The sequence below is a fragment of the Gallus gallus genome, chromosome 5, assembly GCF_016699485.2.
Source record: "Gallus gallus isolate bGalGal1 chromosome 5, bGalGal1.mat.broiler.GRCg7b, whole genome shotgun sequence".
In the NCBI taxonomy this organism is placed as follows: Eukaryota; Metazoa; Chordata; class Aves; order Galliformes; family Phasianidae; genus Gallus; species Gallus gallus.
Genome location: NC_052536.1, coordinates 6,437,756 through 6,457,955, shown reverse-complemented (window position 1 = coordinate 6,457,955; position 20,200 = coordinate 6,437,756). Strand labels below are relative to the sequence as shown.

Here is a 20,200-nt window from a genome sequence, read left to right as displayed (position 1 = left end):
TGGAGCACCTCTCCTGTGAGGAAAGGTTGAAGGAACTGGGCTTATTTAGCTTGGAGAAGAGAAGGCTCTGGGGAGACCACATTGCGGCCTTCCAGTACTTGAAGGGAGCATATAAACAGGAAGGCGAGCAGCTGTTTATGAGGGTGGATAGTGATAGGACAAGGGGGAATGGTTTTAAACTGAGACAGGGGAGGTTTAGGTTAGATATTAGGAAGAAATTTTTCACTCAGAAGGTGGTGACACACTGGAACAGGTTGCCTCAGGAGGTGTGGATACCCCATCCCTGGAGGCATTCAAGGCCAGGCTGGATGTGGCTCTGGGCAGCCTGGTCTGGTGGAAGGCGACCCTGCACATAGCAGGGGGTTGGAACTCAATGATCATTGTGGTCCTTTTCAACCCAGGCCATTCTATGACTCTATGATTCTATGTCATTTCTCCTCTTTAGTGCACTGGAGAGATAAGTGACAGAGCTTGATCTTGAGGTGAAGACTGGCATTGCCTGACAGGCACTGGGGCACAGACTCTCAGACTGAGTGGTGGAAGGTTGTGCCATATGTCTCCTGGACCCAAATTTTTTCCCACAACTGTAGTTACTAGTTTCCTGCTCAGCTGTAGTTACTAGTCCACTAGTTTTCTTTTAAGATATTCAGTGTTTTAGCCAAAAAAAGGCTCGCTCACTGATATTTCCCTCTGGAAGGGTGGTGTGAGGTCTGCAGTCTGATACTTGCGCTATCTGAATCTGAAATGTGATTAATTTAACAGGAACTATTGTCCTCATTTTTGGACAGAACAGTGTTTGGAATCCTTTCAGATTGCTCCGCTGTGGAAGTTTTTTATTGTTTTTGAGAACAGCAAAACTAATACAGCATCTTCAGCACCTTCAACGTGAAGAATAAAATCAGGCAAATTTCCTATGAAATCAACAACTTCATATGTGCTGGCTTGTTTTTGCTTTTTTTAAAATGTTTTTTATTTGTTTGTTTGTTTGTGTTTCTTTTATAAGTTAGTTTGCTTGGCTTTCCAGCAGCATACAGATTTCAGTGAAGTTGCTTTGTTTCTGTTGTCTTGTCAGCCTACTACCAAAGGGCTCATCTAAACCTCCAACAGACCTGCCTTCATAGTCTCTGAACTTTCTTTTTCCATTTGTGTTGCATGTAGGAAAACACCAGTACTGCAGCATAACATCCTACAGAAAGTCTAGGAAGTTTAGAGTTCCTTTTCCTAATTATTTTCATGGCTGTGGAAGCTCAGCACAGCAGAGAATTGACCATTCTCCATCAGTGGACAGTCCCTCGGTGAGGCATAGCAAATCTTTTGATAGGATTTTTCCCTTTAACAGGATTCCCTCTGCCCAGCCATTAGCAACACGGTGCCACTCATTCAGAATTGTTCGTCTCCTGTGTAAGCAGCAAAATAAGTGCTTGGATTTTCTACTTCATATTTTTTTTCCCCTCCAAATTTTCAGTGCAAGTTGCAGGAAGTTTGTGAGCCATTCTCTGTGGTACCTTAAAAAGCTTCCTTTGATGTCCACATTTCAAAACATATGCATTAATACACAAGAGAAAACCCGAGTCTGCCTCTGTTCCTCTCCATCAGCCCTGTCGTACTCAGTAGTATTTGGAGTCACCACTCTGAAACATATGCTGTACCTTTAAGATAGGGAAAAAATAGTTTCATGCTTAGTACAAATGTATGCTGAGGGCAAGATGTAGGATGAAAGGATTATGGAGCCAGAAGGAAGTGTTCAGTTCAGCATCGCCAGCTTTTCAGGTACAGAAGAGGCATTGCAGACCATTTCAAGTCCAGTGCTATTAGAAATGTAAATTAGACTTCCTTTGATGCAGATAGTGTTTTGTTTGTTCTGTATGTTCATTTCATTAAAAATCAAAATCAATATTTCCCACCCCTGGCTAGGAAACGTGCTATTGCATTTTCAGTTTTTCCCAGCTAGAGATAGAAATACTTCAGATAACATTGTAGCATGGTGAAAGTGAATATTTAGAGACATCATAGGTGGCGTGAAAGGAAAAATGATTTTCAAAGACATGCCTTTGAGGGACCCTACCCTGCTTTAAAAGAGATGGGGATGAGAGGTGGGAGAGAGATGCTTGGCTTGTATTGCTTTTCCCTTAGCTCTGCTGACATTAAAAGTCAGCTTTTGATAAGTTATCTTTTCCAGTTTTGCAGCAGAGAAAAAGCATAATGGAACAATGTCTAAAAGTGTGATATGTGAAGGCGATTACTGTATGATAATGGTTTTGGAAATTTAGTGTGGGATTTATATTGCCAAATTCAAACCTAGATGTAGGTGTTAAGTCTGAGCTAATAGTGTAAATCCTGTAGGCTCTTTCAACAGGCAGGAGAAAGAGGGTGACTCATCCCATGGTAACATGTTTTTAGTTTTCACTGCTGTTTGCCGAGGGAGAGTCTCTGACTGAAGCAGAGTCATCTCCTGTAGTTCAAAGCCCCACTGTTGGACTTCAGATGCTAGCTTTGTCAAAATGCATATTTTTTGATACTGCACAGCCTCCCCCACGCTTGCTCTTTCTGATCTTTGTGTTTCTCTGAAGTGTTGTCGGTAAAAGCATAATAAACAATAAATAAAGCATAATGGGTAGAATACAGGTGTCAGTATTGTAGACACTGATTCCATCCCTCTACCTTTAAGCATATTTAGCCAAATCGTGGCCTCTAACTTACAGCATATCAAAGAATTTAGAAGGGATGTTTTGTCCTACAGGCTGTTTCCTTTGCACCGCAGCTTTCATACACACAATTACTTGTCCTCCCATCACTGTAAGTGATGAAAGCCAGAATAGCTGTGAGCAAGATGCTCCATTTTGTGAGTTAGTGGGCTGATTGCGTGCTCCTCTGAATTGCTGTTCTATTTCAAAATTATTTGAATTATTATTGCTTTAGAAAGATACAGAGCTTGGTTTTTTTTGGTGAAGAGTTTTCTTTTAATCTCTCCAAGGCTGAAAAAAAAAGTTGAAATATGCATTGCTCACGGGCAGTTCCATTTCACCAGGTGTTGCTGAGAATGTTTTCTGAATCTTTAAAATGTTTTACTTGTGGAGAATGCCCCATCCTTGGAGACTCTCGAGGCCAGGCTGGACGAGGCTCTGAGCAACCTGATCTAGCTGTGGTGTCCCTGTTCATTGCAGGGGAGTTGGACTAGATGTCCTTTAAATGTGCCTTCCAATTCTAAGGATTCTATGATTCTGTGATGTGAAAATTCAGAGATCTTTTTCCTTTGAATATAAATTATCTGTGGAATCTCACATAATCATAGCAGATCTACTTTCCCAGCAAGGTGACAAGTGTCACAATGATAGAGTTTAATAAGTTCTGCTTTAATTAGACTGCCCTGCCTTTGTGAACTCATTTGTTCATGTTTTCTTCTGTATCCTAAAAATCACCCAAGCTTTGTAAATTCTCTAATAAAATTCCATTACCAGTGGTGCCACAAAATAATAGCTTCTAGTTGGCCAGCACTTGAAATGAGTATTTGATTTCTGAGGTTATTTCCTTTTTAATTTGAATGTGGATCTCTTGGTATTTCAGAAAATGTTTCTCTCTCCTACAGGCTTATAGATTTTCTCAGCTTCCTGAGATGGTGATGGGATCTCCTCCTCCTCCTGTCCCTCCCAGAACCGGTCCTGTGGCTGTTGCCTCTCTCAGGAGGTATATAACTTTTACTTTATTCTCAGTAAAACCACATATCTCTAAAAACCACAGTTTTTGTAAGAACTGAGACAAACCCTCAAGTAGCACTTGCGAGCTATCCAGTTAATAAAGAAACACTCATGAAATTAGAAACATGCTATTTTGATTTTCACTTTAACATCAAGAGGAAAGAAAGAACAGCAAATTTTCTCTTCTATTAGCTCATCCGTTTCAATAAAATTAGGAAATCCTTGCCTAGCTCTGCTTTCTTTTAAAACACGCATGACTCCAAATCACACAGTGCATAATGAAATATTGTGTAACAAATGTGCAACAGATAGCTTGCACCATCATTCTCCCTGTTTTTCTCTATTCTGAGGACTTGCAGTGTGATACAGGTGAGTTGTCAGTATCCTGGGTCTGGGGGATTTCCACCTAGCTTTCAGATATCTAACGCCTGTCTTTCCAAAGCCAACTATGTGCAAAGGCCTGATTGTCTTAGCTCAGTGTATACTGCGTCTTCCTCAGGGTAAGGCACTCCATGAAATGCATTTCAAGACATTTTCACACTTCTGTGGTGGAAGAGCTGATTTAGCCTACAGTGTTGTGCTATTGTACACTGCAGAGTGCCAACTGTAATTCAGAGGCACTGCAAGCCTACTGAGAATTACTGTAGAGTACTAAGAACAAAGGAAACTTTTCCGATTGTCTGTTAGCTGCGTCCAAATATCCAGAATATGGACACTTTTTTGGCATATTGTTTTATAACTGTTGTGTAATAATGCTATAAATCAATAAAGCTGTAAATCAGCTGGGACGCATCATTTCAGAGGATGCTAGAACTTCTCACATGCAGTTTAGACTACTTTATGACACCTTATCATCTATCCTGTGTTTTCTATAATCTTGTGTTGATGAGCTATGGTACAGCTCTGGTTTTTGTACTGCATATCACAGGCATTTGTTTGGTGCAGTAAGCAAAAGCTCCCTGCAGTCATAACAACATGCCTTAGTAAAGTAGTGGCCAGGTTGAAGAAGTATTTCTCAGACATTTTCCAAACTTCTGCCACGCCAGAGTAAAACTGGCTAGCTTAATCCTAGCAGGCTTGTCATACTGTAGCTCATAGACACATATACAGCTGTCTAGTCCAATAGTCAGGATGTTAAATGTTTCTTTCTTTCTTTCCCCATCTTTTAATGCACAGGTCTACATCAGATATTGGCAGCAAAGTGAGAATACCAGAGTCCAGTGGGGTAGATCAGGCTCAGCATCATGATCCAGCATCTTATGCACCTGGTTCAAGAGCTCCAATGTCTGTAGGCCCACTTGATCAATCAGCTTTTCACTCAGGTGAGAAAGTAGACCTGCACACCTAACTTGCAACTTGGAGAACTACATGATTTGTTTTGCATATAAACAAGCTGATGAGATATAGTAAAAACACACAATTATTTGGAGAAAGAAGGTATTAGGTATTTCTACTGGTACAAATGAAGGGGACAGATAAAGGATTGCCCCTTTGCAAATGCAGAGGCAGCTACGTTGTAAAGTACTGCTCATCCTGCAAAAGGAAAGGGATGTGGTCATTTCTGAAGGTAAGACCCCCCCCCCCCCCCAGATGGTCTTTGTTCTAGTATGTCATTCTGCTGGCTCACCAATCAGGACTCTGAACTACTAAGGTCCAGTAGAAGAGTTCATATGTACCAAAAATCCAGTGGAAACTATAGGGGGGATTGTGTAGCTGATACAGAGGCTATTGGTTGTCAAGAGCACAAGTTACAGTATTGATGGGGCTCAATGGCAAGAGGCAGCTGTCTGGCAGACCTCTGAACACACCAGCAATTGTCATATGTCTAAACAAATACAGCCTTGCACAGAGAAAGGCTGTCACCAGCAAATATCAGAGAAGACTGGAAGCAACTTCTCATTGGCTAAATGTTTTCTTGAAGAACTATAGAAAAAAGCTTTCAAGATTAGAACCTTTTACATTGTCATTTCAGTTTTGTAAATGGCAGATTTATTAGACATGACTGTTAATCTGCAAATAATTTCTTTCTTATCTTCCTCAGAAGTAATTGAGAGTTATCTGCATTGTATTCAAAATCTGCTGAGAATAGTACTGTGGAAATGCATATCTGCAATTAATTAAATACAGTAGGTTTGAAGGATCCATTGTGCACTCACTTTTATCACAGTACCTTCTGCAATGTGAGTCTAAAAGGAGCAGATGCCACCCTTTCATATAAGAGTATTTTGAACTACAAAGTATGCCACACTGCCAAAAACTCTATTGTCGTAACTGCAGCAATGTTCGGTGTGATATACCTTCCTACAGTTTCCAGTGATGCAGAGGTTTTATTGCTGTATGTTACAAATAGGTATGTTATGCTACTACTCAAGAGTGTCTGCATTTCAGAAGACACAAAATGACCTCTGTGTACACTGTGGACTTGGCCAGATTTATTCTAGGACTGACTGGAAGAAAGGTTCGTGTGGGAGAGATCCTATAAATGGCTATAATACAGGGAAAGATAAAGAGAGTTGTGAGGAACCTGCAGGTGTAACAAATGAGGATTTCTAATGCTCTAATTGGAAAATAAATTTTTATCGGATCAATAGATGGAAAAAGCTTTCCTGCAGGTGCTGGTTGGGCATGAAATGACCAAACGTTGCCCTCATGCAGCCCATCAACATCAGCTTTAAAATAATGATTTTGCAGTAAGAGTTGGGGGGAAGTTGGTATTTCAGCTTCTTGAGTGTTCAATTTGTATAGCTGCTCATTTTGCTGTGGTTAAATTAAAAGAGATTTTGGGGAACAGAAGCTGTACTACATGATAAAGACAACAGAGAGCTTTCTCCCCATCTGGGTTTAGGAATGAGGCTTTAGTGTACCAGTGATGCAAATGCTGGTGTTTGTATCTCTATCTAAAGAGACACTAGTGGAAAGAAGTCTTACCGGACAAGCAGATTATACTTTAAATTTGGCAAATAGGTGGAATTATGATGGCTTCTCTCCAGAAATAGTGGAAGTATGTGAGGAAGTGGTGGTCTTCTGGACTGCCTAGGTACATACTGTGTGTAATCTCAGTAATGGCAGAAGGAACTACCTTCTCTTGTGAATCTCTGTGAGTGCTGAAGCCTACATTAATGAGCAGATATAACCATATCCAGAGATCTGGTTGAACCTTGTCTTGGGAAAGCTGTTTTCTCCTACTTAACATCAAGTAAGGTCATGGAATTCTAACAAAAGCCTTCCTAGACATCCCTACGCATATATCGTGATCAAGACATAGGAAAGCAGATTTTATGTCAGCAGTCCTTGGAAATATTTATATAAGTGGTAGCTGCATAATTCATTGCAGTCATAGGCTGCTGCTGGGAAATGAATTGAGCAGGCAGAGTCTAGGTATTTTTTATGGAAGCACTGAATTTTAAGATGGAGTTGTTGAGATTACAGCCTTTTAGATGTATCACTCAGTTTTGTAGGTCTTGTGTCTAGAGATAGTAGGATAATGTAACTATAAACTGAATGCTTCATAACCTGCTGTTGAAAAGAAAGATGCAATACTCTGAAACCCATGGTAACAGCAGCTAAAAATTGAATACAATGAAACAAATGCTTATGGAAAATGAGCCCTTTTTTCTGCAATGATTCAGAGTTTTAGAGGGAATCTTTTATTACGAGGATCCAAGTCCTTAGGAGTAAGTCCTCATATCTTTATCTAAAGGTTTTGCATCGCTGTATGGAAAACTGCAAATCTCATTTTCTTCAGTATTTTCTACCATTCTGTAGAAGATGCTGTGTTAGTCAGCTGCTGGGAGCCTTACATCCAACCAGTGGCAATCATGTTCTCACTGGAAAAAAAAAAAGAAAAAAAAACAAACATTTACTTCATAACTAATATCTTCTAATTTACAACTTAAAAGATTGGCTATTAATTGTATACAATCTCATTTTTTAATAGGAAATACAGTACCAGCAGTGTTTGCCATACCAGCAGCAAACCGACCTGGCTTCACAGGCTATTTTATCCCAACACCACCCACAGCATACAGGAACCAAGCCTGGATGCCCTATGCTGGAGAGAATGAATTACCAGGACAGTGGGCAGACTCAGTAAGTATCCTTGCTTTTCTAACGATCTGCATTTCTACACAAAAGAGGTCTTAAGTGATGCTAAGCAATCAGCAAAGAATCTGAGCAGGGTGATTCTTCCTGAATGGGAATAATCTCTAGCAGTGAGATCTATCAGTGATCTCTGAGAGGGGGTACAGGTATTTATTTGTCCATACGGTGAATTGTAAACATCATTCAGTAATTCTGAGGCTGGCACCCATTCAAAGATGGTGTGTCAGATACAATTTTCTTTCCCCAAGACAGAGGTTAAATGTTTGGTAGGTAGTGGGTGATGCTGTTGTCTCACAAAGTGGCCTTGTGCTGTTTGGAAGCTGGGGAGCATCTTTCCATCCTGAATACTTCTCTCAAGACAGCCCCTCTCCCAGATAGTAGCTCCCAACTCTGCCACAGCCCTGCTGTGCAGCATTTCTGCGGGGAGTGACAGATCTTAAACTAAATAATTAATTGCACAATTCTTCTCTTGGACAGATCCAATTTTTAGTCTGAAGTATACCCGCATTTCAAAGAAATGAAACCGGGATCCTAAAATGAATTGCAGTAGTTTATCATGTCTGAAACAAATTCTATCATTTAGGGGCTTTTTTTTTTTTTTAGACACTTAACTTAATGCTATTAAGGAAAAAAAATGCAAGATTGACTCTGCCACTTGAGCTTACATCTAATGTTTATGCAGAACCAATTCAGCTAAACAAACCAGGAGATGGGTTTTATTTCTTTGTGCAGATCATCAACAGAATATTTTAGTGAACTGCATTTGGAGACAAATAGTTGCCTTGGAGCAACTAAGCAAGAGGCAATAAGGTCATATAGATGGTCCTGAGGACAGCTTTTTTGTGCCAGATCTTCATTGCTGCTGTTGATGTATAAGAGGAAAAGAATTCAATTTGATTCTCAGATGCAAGTCTGAATTTGTAGGCTGAACTGTCAAGAAAAAAGATATTTATATATAAAGTGTATCTATTAATGTGCTCCTGACACATGAAGTCTTGTGAAATCATACAGATTCCCTTTCCAGAATGGAAACACAGAAAATCTTGGTTTAAAATGCATTTTTATTTGTAATCCTACTGAAACTGTAGTTTCAAGAGGCCTACTTGTGTCTGAACCATCAATTCAAACTTTTTCAATAAGAAGAAAAAAGTACAACAAAAAATGGGAGAAGTATTCTGTTGCTTGTGTATTCTTTTTCCCTTTTGCATCTTGGCTTCAGTTCCATGACATAAGTAAGAATCAGGTATCACCTGGGAAAAGTGAAGACTGAGAACAAACCAGACTAAACTGGAAAATAAGGCTCTGACCCCCAGTTTCCTTCCTTTGGAAGAGGAAATGTAGGCCTCCTGGGGGTTTCCTTGTCTTCAGGGAAAGAGATGAGAAGAGCACATAGTACCAGTGGGCTTTCCTTTCTGCTGTGTACACAAAGGGATGGAGAGGGAGGTGAGAAGCTTTCTGAAAATTAACTGTGACATTATAGAATTCAAATTCAAAGGAAATGAGTTTTCCTTTCAACTTCACTTATCTGTTACAGAGGTTTAAATGACTTGTTGTTAGCCAGACTTTTAGCCCTTCTGTGATATAACAGAAAAGGAAAAAACGTAAAAATGAAACACTTCAGTTCCTTTAGTAAGAACAGAGTCTTTAAAAAGAGATTCTTTACTTCTCATGCATTTCCACTAACGGGATTGTAAATTAAACACCAGGGTGGCAAATGAAACAGGAGTTGTCTTGTAAACTTAATTTACTGAAACGTTGTTTTCTCAATTAAGAGGTAAGTATTGAAGCACTAAACTTTGTGAGAGAAGAAAAATGCATTTATTTTCCAAATTGATAGGTGCTGCTTAGTGAAAGTAGGGACCTGGTGGCCTCTAGTGGCGTGTCCATGTGTTGTACTACCAAAATGTTTGTCTTCTGAATAAAATATTGAGAAAACTAAACAGAGGCAACTGCATTTAACAGTCACTTTCATACCATGCCTGTTTCCTATGTCTGTGTCATCACACCACACTGAATGTGTGTGACATGCTGTGCATCACCTGGTGGATGTCCGACATCCCATAAAGCACTTGTAAGCCCTATTCGTCAGATTTGCATAGTTTTTTAGATGCCTGAAGGGGCAACATTTTCAAAAGCACCAAGGGGCTTGTGAAGGTCTCACAGGGCAAGACCCAAAACAAGATTTAAATGAAATTTAGAAGTTGTCATTCTGAAGTTCATGCTGAAGTCCCATATTCCCCACAAGGTATTAAAAATTGGCAGACGTTCACATCTTGACATTTGAGTCTGTTTGTAGACACGTACAGGGCTGAAATTCTGCTTCTGGCATATCCATCAAAGCCTTCACCCCAGTGGGTCAGGTACCTAACATATCCTACAGATATCCAAAGATGAGATGAGAGACCTGCCTGGCTGTCTGTATTACATATTTGTACAAGACTTCAGTGCATTTGAAAAGCTAAAGACATGTATTCTTCCCAATTAGAGTGATACAAATTAGTCAATTAACTTTTCAGTGCTTAAATGCAGTGGTAGTTTATTGATTACCTTACAGTAAATGTGGATATTCAAAGATAAATGAAATCTGTTCAAAATAAACATCACTGGACTTATCTTCCTTTTCACTGGAGTGGATTATAGTAATGAGTTGGTGAGATTTTTCCTTGAGGAGAAATTATCTCATCCTAGTAATATGTTATGGGTTGCCTTCTGTTATAGCATAAAGCCCTTTAACGTGGAGGGCTGTAGGTATCTATTTTCCAGACTTCAGCAAAATATAAATAAATATTATTTTTATCTGATGCATTAAAAAACTTCCGAGAACTTAAGTTTACTGTGAATGTGAAAACTGGTATCAAAGTTTGTGGATTTGTGAAGGAAAATTAATACTCATGAGCAGCCTGCCTTATAGCTCCCAATCAGAAGATTCTTCTGTACTGGGTTTTCAGTGTCCTGAAGTACAGTAGAGCTGGCTACTTCAGAGAGGACACACTTTCAGAATAGCCTCCTCCTTGGCTTTTTTACAGTGATAATGTAGTTGTTCAGTGCTGCCACAGTGCGGAGAGTTGAGTACCTATCTTACTGACATATGTGCTTAAATGGCACATGCAAAGATGTACGTTTGTCAGCTGACACTTCAGGATGTAGAGTTTGCATTCTCGTTATAGGTTCCTATCTGTCGCGTCTTATTCTACCCTGTGGAGGTTTGTGTTACCTGCCAGGCAGCACTAAGGATAAATTGTTCTGTATAATTTGGTGTAATTACGATGCTCTACAGGTTCCGCTCCCTGGATACATCGAGGCTTATCCAAGGCCCCGCTACCAACACAATTCTCCTTCACGACTGCCTCGCCAATACAGCCAGTCATCAAGCATTCATCCCAGCTTGGAACAAGCTCCTTTGCCCTCTGCCACAGCTTCTCAGCAGAGCCTGACAGAAAACGACCCGTCTGATGCTCCTCTCACCAACATTTCTACAGCTGCCCTAGTAAAGGCAATAAGAGAAGAAGTTGCTAAACTGGCCAAGAAGCAAACAGATATGTTTGAGTTCCAGGTTTAATGTCTTTTGTGCACAGCGTTTGTATCATTGTAACTTGAAGTAGCCGAGAAAGTGACCTCTTTAATTTTCACTTACAAACCTGCAGTGAATTGTGCAAAGTGATGGCATTTTTCTCCATCTGAAAAGTCAACGCTATGAAACGACTTGCAGTAGAGCAGCAGGACCCTAAGATATGTATTCTACTTGCCAGCTAAGGAAATGCTGCCAGGTAACTTTTAAAATGGGTAATATTGATCATATGCAAGTGTTTGTCACTTGGCACTCATACTATGACCCATCATCACTAGAGATGCTGCTGTACGTGTCAGTGCCATGCAGTGTTTCAGTTGCAGGCCCAAATGCAGAGCTGCTGAAGAAAATATCTTCTGCATGTCAAAACCTTATTTCTTTGATTAAAGAAGAAAACAACGGAAAATGGCAAGCTAAAGCTAAAGGCCATGGTAGGTGTGGCAGCCACGTTAATTCTTTGTTGCGGGACATTGTACAAGGAATGTTGATTGAATTTATCTGCGTTGCTGCAGCCTTTTCATTCCAGAGACTGTAACCAAACCAAAAGAATCTGAGATGAGTAAGTAATACTAATAAATGTCCTGTGAATAGCCCCAATTCTTTTCATCCTATTTACAGTACAAAGAAGTGAAAGAAGAGAAGACTGTGAGGAGACTAATGATATTTTGATAATTAATGGTTACCTTGTCCATGAATGCCACTGATGAGTTATGGAGGAGATTTTTTCAATGTGAGAGAGCACAATTTGTGAAGAGCTAACAAAGGAAATTGGTGCTAGAAGTTTTCAGGAGAAATGAAAAACGGTTATTTGTGTTTGCTCTATATTCAGGCTTTTCACTCTGAATGCATGTGAAGCTGATAAACATGAGACCTTTGAGCAAGTCTTTCCAACCTGGAATAGTGAATTCACCTGCTTGTACAAGACAACCTCTGTTTAACACAGTGCTTTTTTCTCTTTCTTAAACAATGGTATCTACTGAAGTGCTACCTGAAGCCACAGTTGATCTTGATCAGACTGGAACAGTGCATACACATGTAGGAAGTTCTGAATGTAGAGGACCCGATTATTATTATTAACATGTAAATAAGTATACGGTTAATTGGATTAATGAAAACACTTGTGTGCTTTGAAAAAAGAGGGCATTTCTGGAAATGATGCTGACTGTACATTGCTCAAGATAAAGGTCACTAATAGTTAAACTGCATTATTGTTTGAATCCAATCCCGAAAGAAAATCAAACCAGTTGAATAGGACATTAGTTTGTCTTTTGCAGTTGTACAGAATAGTTGGAGATCATGAACAATTGTTTTCAGTTCCTTTGGCCACTAGCTTCGGGAACTGAAGTTGTTGCAAAATACGTTGTGTTGGGCATGTCTGATGTCAACTGGAGTTAAAGGTAATGTCCTTCATTTCAGTAAGTTATCAAGTTATTCTCAACTGCTTATGTTATTTTGTTTGATCATTTCATTTTCTTGAATTTCTTTGGTCTTTACCAGGGTGAGAAAGAGAGCTTAGTTTAGCTTTTTGGCCGTCAGTAAAATGAGAGGAGGAGGTGTGAGACTAGAGTAGGGGAAAGAAGACGACACTGATGAAGCACAAACTTTTAATACAGAGCTATTTTTTTCCCCCAAATAATCATATAATAAACCCTGTTTGAGATCATGATATATAGTTATCCTAGAATATACTGATATCTTCTGCTCCGAGACCTTAGGTATTGCAGAAGCTTTTGGAATGCTAGCTGATCTTTAAACTAATGTGAAATTTCATTTTTATTATTTAAAAATCAGATATAAATAAAATGTATTTTTGTAATCTCAATGTATATACTTGCTGTATGTTTATACAAGTGACTAGGCTGCAATAGTCAGAAAGTTTCCATAAGCCAAGTACAAAAAAAACTCAACAAACAAACAAACAAAAAAAACAAACAGATGAATAATTTTAATGATCAATATTAACATGCAGCATCTGGAATACACAAATACACATTTGGGTGACTTGGATACTGAGCAACCAAAGAAACTGGATCTTTTGTGTAAATATAAGTCTTCTAAAGACAGACTACCGTCTCAGTTACCTGTCAGCTAACTAATACTGATCTTATCAGTGTAACACAATACATCCAAATGTCTTTTTGTGTAAATAGCTGCCTAAAAATTTTGCATTTAAAAATAACTTAAAAACAAAGGGCCAAACTCAGCATGCCATAAAATGATAAGTTCTGGCTTCAGTGGGAACTCAGCTCACTGAGAGCAAGGCTGAGCTTTTCTGTTAGCTTTTGTTCATACATGCAAGTTTCACTAGAATCACCTGAACACTGCTGTGCTTATTTTTCACTTGCTGTAACACAAGTGCAGACATAATTTAAGAGCAGCTTACAGTTATTCAGCCTAACCTGGTTCATAACCGGATTAAGCTAACTTGGTAAGGGAAATCTGCATTAAATTGTGTCAGCCGCCTTGGGCATCAGCTTTATTAACTTACTTTCTGAGTGATTATTCTAGTTATTCCAGTGAAATTTTATATGTAGATAGGCCCTTCTATGCAATGGGAGTGAAATGCCCTGTGAAATAAATTTCTGTGTCTCTGACTCAAGTTTTGCAGGGTTATCTTAAAGCTGCAAGTGTGGAAGCAGCAGCAGTCCTGCAGACTGGGAAGGCTCATGATGCCACGTGTCCCCAAAAGAGTCACAGGAGGTAGGATGTACCAGACTTAAACAGCATCTTTGGGATGCTCAGCTCTACTTGTAAATCTGTACCCGTTCTTCCACTTACCTTATTTAGTATTTCCATCAAAAAGTGTGTTAGTGTAAAGCCAAGCATCTATCTGCCATGCTGAAAATGAAAAAGTTTGGGAATTACATGCACGGTACAGGGCTTGAATGCCTGTATGCAAACAAAATGAACAAAATAGAAAACCCTAACACCAAAAGAACCACTTAAATAAATAGCCTTCTAGAAAGACAAACAATTCCAGTAAAGTTAAACAAAGTACTCTTCATACAGCTGCGGAAGACCTGTTAGACTTCCAGAATTAATTTTGTTTGGTATTGTACTGATGATGTGCAGTCCACTGAACATCCCCTGAATCATCACTCTGAAACCATTGTGGTGCACTTTATTCACAAAGGCATTTTACATTGTTCGTTCATAATGGCTTTCTATCTTATTTGTAACGTTTCTGTATTTTTTTGACGTGCTAAGTAAGATTATATCAAGACAGTAAGGACATTCCTGTGTAAGAAAAACATGCTGTAATATTTATACTGTCTGAGCACAAAGCAATGATAAAGTGAAAATATAGTGTACAAATAATTTGTAAAATAATAAACATTTTGTATGGCTACAATTACAGTAGAGTTTTTCAATATTGATTTCAAAGGAGAAAGTACACCTGTGTAATGTTATATCATCAGACTATATTCCTATCACGTTCACTTTTCTACTAAGTCCCCCAATTTTCTTTAAAATGTTGCTAAATGTTGAGGTGAAAATACTGTTTTCTGTGTACAAACATGTTGATGTTCAAACCAATAGTTGTATTCAGAGTTGTAAATCATTACTAGAAGCATCTGCAAGTGAAACGCACATAAAAGTATTTCTCAGTAGGTTTGTAATAACCACTCACTGCAAGTGAATATACTGTGTGTTATGTTTCATTGGCATTAATAGAGGAGTAACTTTAAGAGGGTAAGAGGGCATTCTTTGGCAGTCATTTTTGAAGGAAAATATACTTTAATGAGGAGCTCTAACACTGTAGAAATATGAGCAACTTGTGTATCTAATCATGTTCTATAGAGAAGCTGATAGAGGTGCATGTAAATCCTATATAGAAATGGGAAAATTATTTTAAGTATTTTTTTTTCCACACTACCTTTTAAAAAGGGGAGGAGTGGAGGAAAGAATGCGAGGAAGATTAAATGCAAAGCAGGTAGAGAAAGCAGCATTGAAGTCAGTAGCAGAACTGAAGTGAGGCATCTGTCTTGTTTAAGGGGTGGTACATAAAAACTAATTGCAATTCTTGGCACAATTCTGGATGTCTGTAAAGGATGAATTACATTTGAATGTATATTTTCAGGTCTGCCTTGTAAATATAACAGCTCAATGTCTGCTCCTTTAAGTCTGAGGGAACTTAAAAGCAATGATATTTTTCCAAGCTAGCACAAGAAGTTGCTTCATTTAGCTGACCTTGCACATCGTGTCCGTGTGTGAGCAGCTCTGAGTCTGGTGGTACAAGGTTACTGTAAATCAGTGGTGGTCTTGATCTTATTTTTCTTGTACATAAGCAAATCTCAGTGGCTTTCAATTTCTCACTGACATGCAATTGGATAAAAAGAACAAGCATGAGACAGTGTGAAGAACATGAACAGGTAATTAACAGTTCTGTGTAAGCCAGACCAATGGCTTCTTCTGATGCTTGGTAAGTTACACCTACTAGAAAATGGTTGTTTAAAGCAGCATGCCTTGGAAAGGTGTATTGCTTTCAATGCTAATGACCAATAAGTATAAATTAACACTCAGTCTACCGCAAGAGAGTGTATCAGTCATGGCTTGCACTCCCTTGCACAAGCCATGTGCATACTCTGTGTAGCTCCACCTGAAAAAGGGGCAAAATCCATGACTGCTTTCCAGCTACTTGGAGTAAGTTCTCGTAATAAAACACCAAGTTGTTGGTCATCTCATATAGATTTTACTACGCCACTAGGGTAGGTGTTCAGACAGTATGTTAGTGTACTAAAAGTATTAGTCTTTTTTCCTTTATAAGGGCTTTGTGTAAAACAGGGAATTTTGGTCTGCTGAGATAGGACAGCTCACTTATCACAGTGGGTGCAGGGAACAGCAGCCTTCTTCTCACAGTGCTATTAAAGTATCTCATGGATCAGTTATTTCTTCTCTCCACTCAACTTCGCTTCTGAAAGAATACAAACACACAGCTTTTTTTGAGTAAGTAATGTGTACTTTTAAAATAAGTACATGGGGGTAGATCCATCTGCCTAGTTCTCTGTGATGTCTCCATATGCACTGCTGGTCTACTGAGCATTTTATTTAAAACAATGTGAGTAAGAAAAGAAACGAATCAGCTCAAACTTCTTCATTCTGTTATTTACAAGCATACTGTAGATTTTGCAACAGGGCTATAGGGATTCAGTATGTCAAATGATTACTTAAACTTTTTGTGCTAGACTTTCTTTTCATGGGTTAATTTTTTGTCAGTAACTCCAGGACTTTGTAGGATTTTTTTTTTCTTGCTGATGAAAATGCTTCACAGTTAATTTTTTCCCCCTTTTTAAAGTGTAGAGATGCAAAATGAGGATGAACACTCACTGAGAATGCTTTTATGAACTGTTGCCATTGTCTTGTAAATAAATGATACTAAAGTTTACTTGTGGAAATGATATTTATATAGGTCATTTATATAGTAAATGAACTGGGTACTGATTTGCACTTTAAAAGGAAGTTTCTAGATGGCCAAGACATAAAGGCATACCTGCAGTGTCTTCATTGAGAATAACTGTATTGAACACCGATTGTTATTTCATCAAAAGTATTGGTCACATTCTGCGTGCTCGGTCAGAAATGTTTGGCAGTGCCCAATGGATGAGAAGCAGTCAGCAAACTGCACACGTGGGGATTCCTGTTATCCGGGAAAATTTTGATCAGGGCTACATGTGACACATGGGAGTCTGGACAGGGATTTTGGTGGGGCTCTGAGGTGGGTAAGAAATGGGTTTTAAATTGCTGGGTGGCCAAACGCCCAGCAGATGTACTGAAAGTACTTACAAACACCATGAAGAGATATTTCAGTGATTTAATGCTTTTGCATTTGATAAAAAATAGTAATTCTTTTAAGAAGTGCCTGAATTTCCTTGAATTTCCAAGTTTGATGGTAGTAATTCTCAAGGAATAACTTGAAAATGTATTATAATCTGTAAATAATGTTGTAACATTGCAAATACACATACTAGGCAATGATGGGGTCAAAGAATTGTGAACAGCAGAGAAAGTTGATTCCACTCAGTTTGATATTTGGGGAGGAGGCGATTTTTTTTCCCAGAGTTTATCCTTCGGCTGCAGCTCAGTGCATTTCTATGCTCTGTAAACCAGTGTCTCAACACCGTGTAACACACTGGTGTTAAAGCTTACCTGGCAAGGAGTACTGACTCTTTGCAGGCTCCAGTGTCACCTTGTAAAGAATGTAAAGAATTAAGCATTTATAAAACAGAAATGTGTGGGTCCGTCACTCTGAATTCTTACAGTGATTCAGTGGCTTTTAGGTCATGTATGACCAACGCATTTCACCAATACGTGCTTTGAGATGTGATACAGCAGAACACAGCAGCCTATGCCAGGTATTTAGTAGTATCTAAAATACAAGTGACTCTAGTAGAGGGATAGATACTAAACCTTCTGTTTCAGTAATGGATGGACACCAAGTATTCAGGGGGTGATAACTATGGTGGAGCAAAGACTCTGAAATTAACTGCTTGGAATCAATTTTATGTATTTGTTAGATTTTAATTGTTTTATTTGTTAAGGCAGTAGAAAAATGTAAACATAAAGAGTGTATTCTATTTCAGAATTATAAATCAGAGTGATATGAAGGAAGACTGAGGTTTATTCTTTGTCTTTCCCTGTATCTCCTGATTTCAACATTGCAAGCAGTAAAAAAAATACACTTTACTCCAGATTAATTTTACTATTACTTCCTATGGTGGGGAGACCAACAGAGCTTTTGTATGGGTATTGAATTCTTCAAGTTGTATTCAAGGTCATACTGGATAGAGAAAATGAAATGGAGCTCATCTTACTAAGGCATGAATGTTGGTTTAGGACTGAGCAATCCAGCAGCAAGAGCTCCTTAGAGGAGCCATTCTGAGGAGTTCTTTGGTTCTAGTTAAGGAAACGTGCACAGCACAGATATTCCTGCCCTATTTGACTTTTCATTTTTATTTAGCAATTTTCTTTTGCTGCATCTGTGTGTTTTGAATTTTGCTTCTGAAGAAACTCAAACACCTGCACTCTTCAGCTTATTGAGGTACTGCAGGTGTGACAAAGGTATCGGCTAACATACGTGATGCAGTTTTTAATTAGCTGTGACACTGTGTGGCTTTGGCCTGTGTTCTACTGTGTGATACTGACAGCGTCATTATGGTGACACATGAGTATTGATAGTCTTCCATTGAACTTACTGAAAAAATACTTGCTTCAAGGAGAGTGGGATTGATCCAACATTCTCACAGTGGTTTAACCATTTTAAATATAGAATCATAGAATCATAGAATCACCAAGGTTGGAAAAGACCCATTGGATCACCCAGTCCAACCATCCACCCATCAACCAATACTTCTCACTAAACCATGTCCCTCAACACAATGTCTCTTGTAATTGTGCAAAGACAGGGTAGTAGCTGGTTATGGATAACTGGAAATTAGGAAATCTGAGTTCAGTTGTCATTGTTTCAGTTTTGGCTTGATCCTGGGCAAAGCACGTAATCTGGCTATGCCTCAGCATCGCTGTCTTTAAAGCATGATGAAGGTGCTTCCCCTCCTCACCCCACTGGTGAGGGGCTCAGCTAACTGATAAGGTTAGGAATGATGAAACCCTGGCGTGGAAGCTGATACTTCAGTATGAAGCATTGTTTATTATTTCATGGATCTTGGTAACTGTTCAGGACTGTAAGTTATCCAATCCTTTGGCAGCATTAAAATACAGATGAATTTACAAGGGAATAAAAACCTCTTGATACTATTTCAGCATACTGTAGGAAGACTTTCTAATAAAAGCTTCTACTTTTTTTTTTACAGAGGTGCTATATCAAATACATAAATTGTCACTCCCCATGCAGCACATCTCACATTGATGACATGAACTTCTCTTGCGTCTTTGAGTTACAGAAAGGACCGGCTCTGCATTATTACAAGTATCCACGTTATCTTTGTTACTCACAGCTTGATTCAACTAAACTGTAATGGCTGCATCTGAAAATAACTAAAATATTTAAGTGTGTTTCAGCTGGACATGCTTATATTAGGTTTCTGAAGTCAGTGAGAGCTGCAGAATTGAGAGTGATTTGGAAAGCCATGTCTAAAGACTAAACTGAAAGAGGAAGAAAAATAATCAGTTAATATTTTATATTATACAATTGGAAAGGAGATCTCCAAGAGCTGGTTCCTTTTGCAATGACAAAAGTTGTCTGTACCAGAATTTGAATTTTACATATCACTAAGAAGGAGACAATTAAGATGTTCTGGGTCATTACCAACTGGCTTTGTTTGTACTCTTAACTGTAGGGTGATTCCAGAAATGAAGTTTATCTCTGTGTAGCGTAGTTTTTTCATGTTAGTTGCTATAGCTTAGTTGAAGTTGTACATGTTATTTCTTGGCAATTTTGCACATTAAATAAAAGATGTCTTAAAATCTCTGTTGCTACTTATTGATTGTTCCTGCTGTGTCCTCTTCTGTAGATCAGCTGCCTTTAAGTGTGAGCATGCCTTTTGGTTGGACCAGCCAGGCTTTCTGGGCCTGTATAGAGACACTGTCACTCATGCTCTCAGGGATGAACGTGGCAAAGGATAGGGAAGGGATTTAAAAATCTCCACAGGATAAAATAGTGAATTGCAGCAGTGGTGCTCCCTCTGAAGAGATGTATTTGCTGCCTTCCAGAGGTGAGCAGAAGAGTAACCTGCAAACACAATGATTTTGAGGACATCTTGCAATCCGGTGTTTCCTTTGTAAATTTTTGTCCTTGCTTTCATTTCCCGTTTGTCTTCTCCTTTTTGTTATTCAGTTTCTATTATTTTCGTAAGTATATACTCGGGCCAAAGTTTATTTG

General features: G+C 38.8%; 1 protein-coding gene across 9 annotated transcripts in view; it reads left to right on the top strand.

Moving 5' to 3' along the window:
• The window catches only part of KIAA1549L (KIAA1549 like), a 109,192-nt gene extending 89,391 nt beyond the window's left edge, over positions 1 to 19,801 (top strand). For 5 of the 9 annotated variants that reach the window (XM_015286324.4, XM_015286328.4, XM_015286325.4 and 2 more), the window contains 4 exons: positions 3,587 to 3,684; positions 4,872 to 5,017; positions 7,633 to 7,784; positions 11,074 to 19,801. In XM_015286324.4, the coding sequence (XP_015141810.1) occupies positions 3,587 to 3,684; positions 4,872 to 5,017; positions 7,633 to 7,784; positions 11,074 to 11,355 (678 nt within the window). In that variant the 3' untranslated portion in view covers positions 11,356 to 19,801. The remainder of the gene's footprint in view (positions 1 to 3,586; positions 3,685 to 4,871; positions 5,018 to 7,632; positions 7,785 to 11,073) is intronic. The other 4 variants (XM_025151249.3, XM_015286326.4, XR_005860076.2 and 1 more) reach the window with 3 other exon arrangements.
• The last annotated feature ends 399 nt before the right edge of the window (positions 19,802 to 20,200 follow it).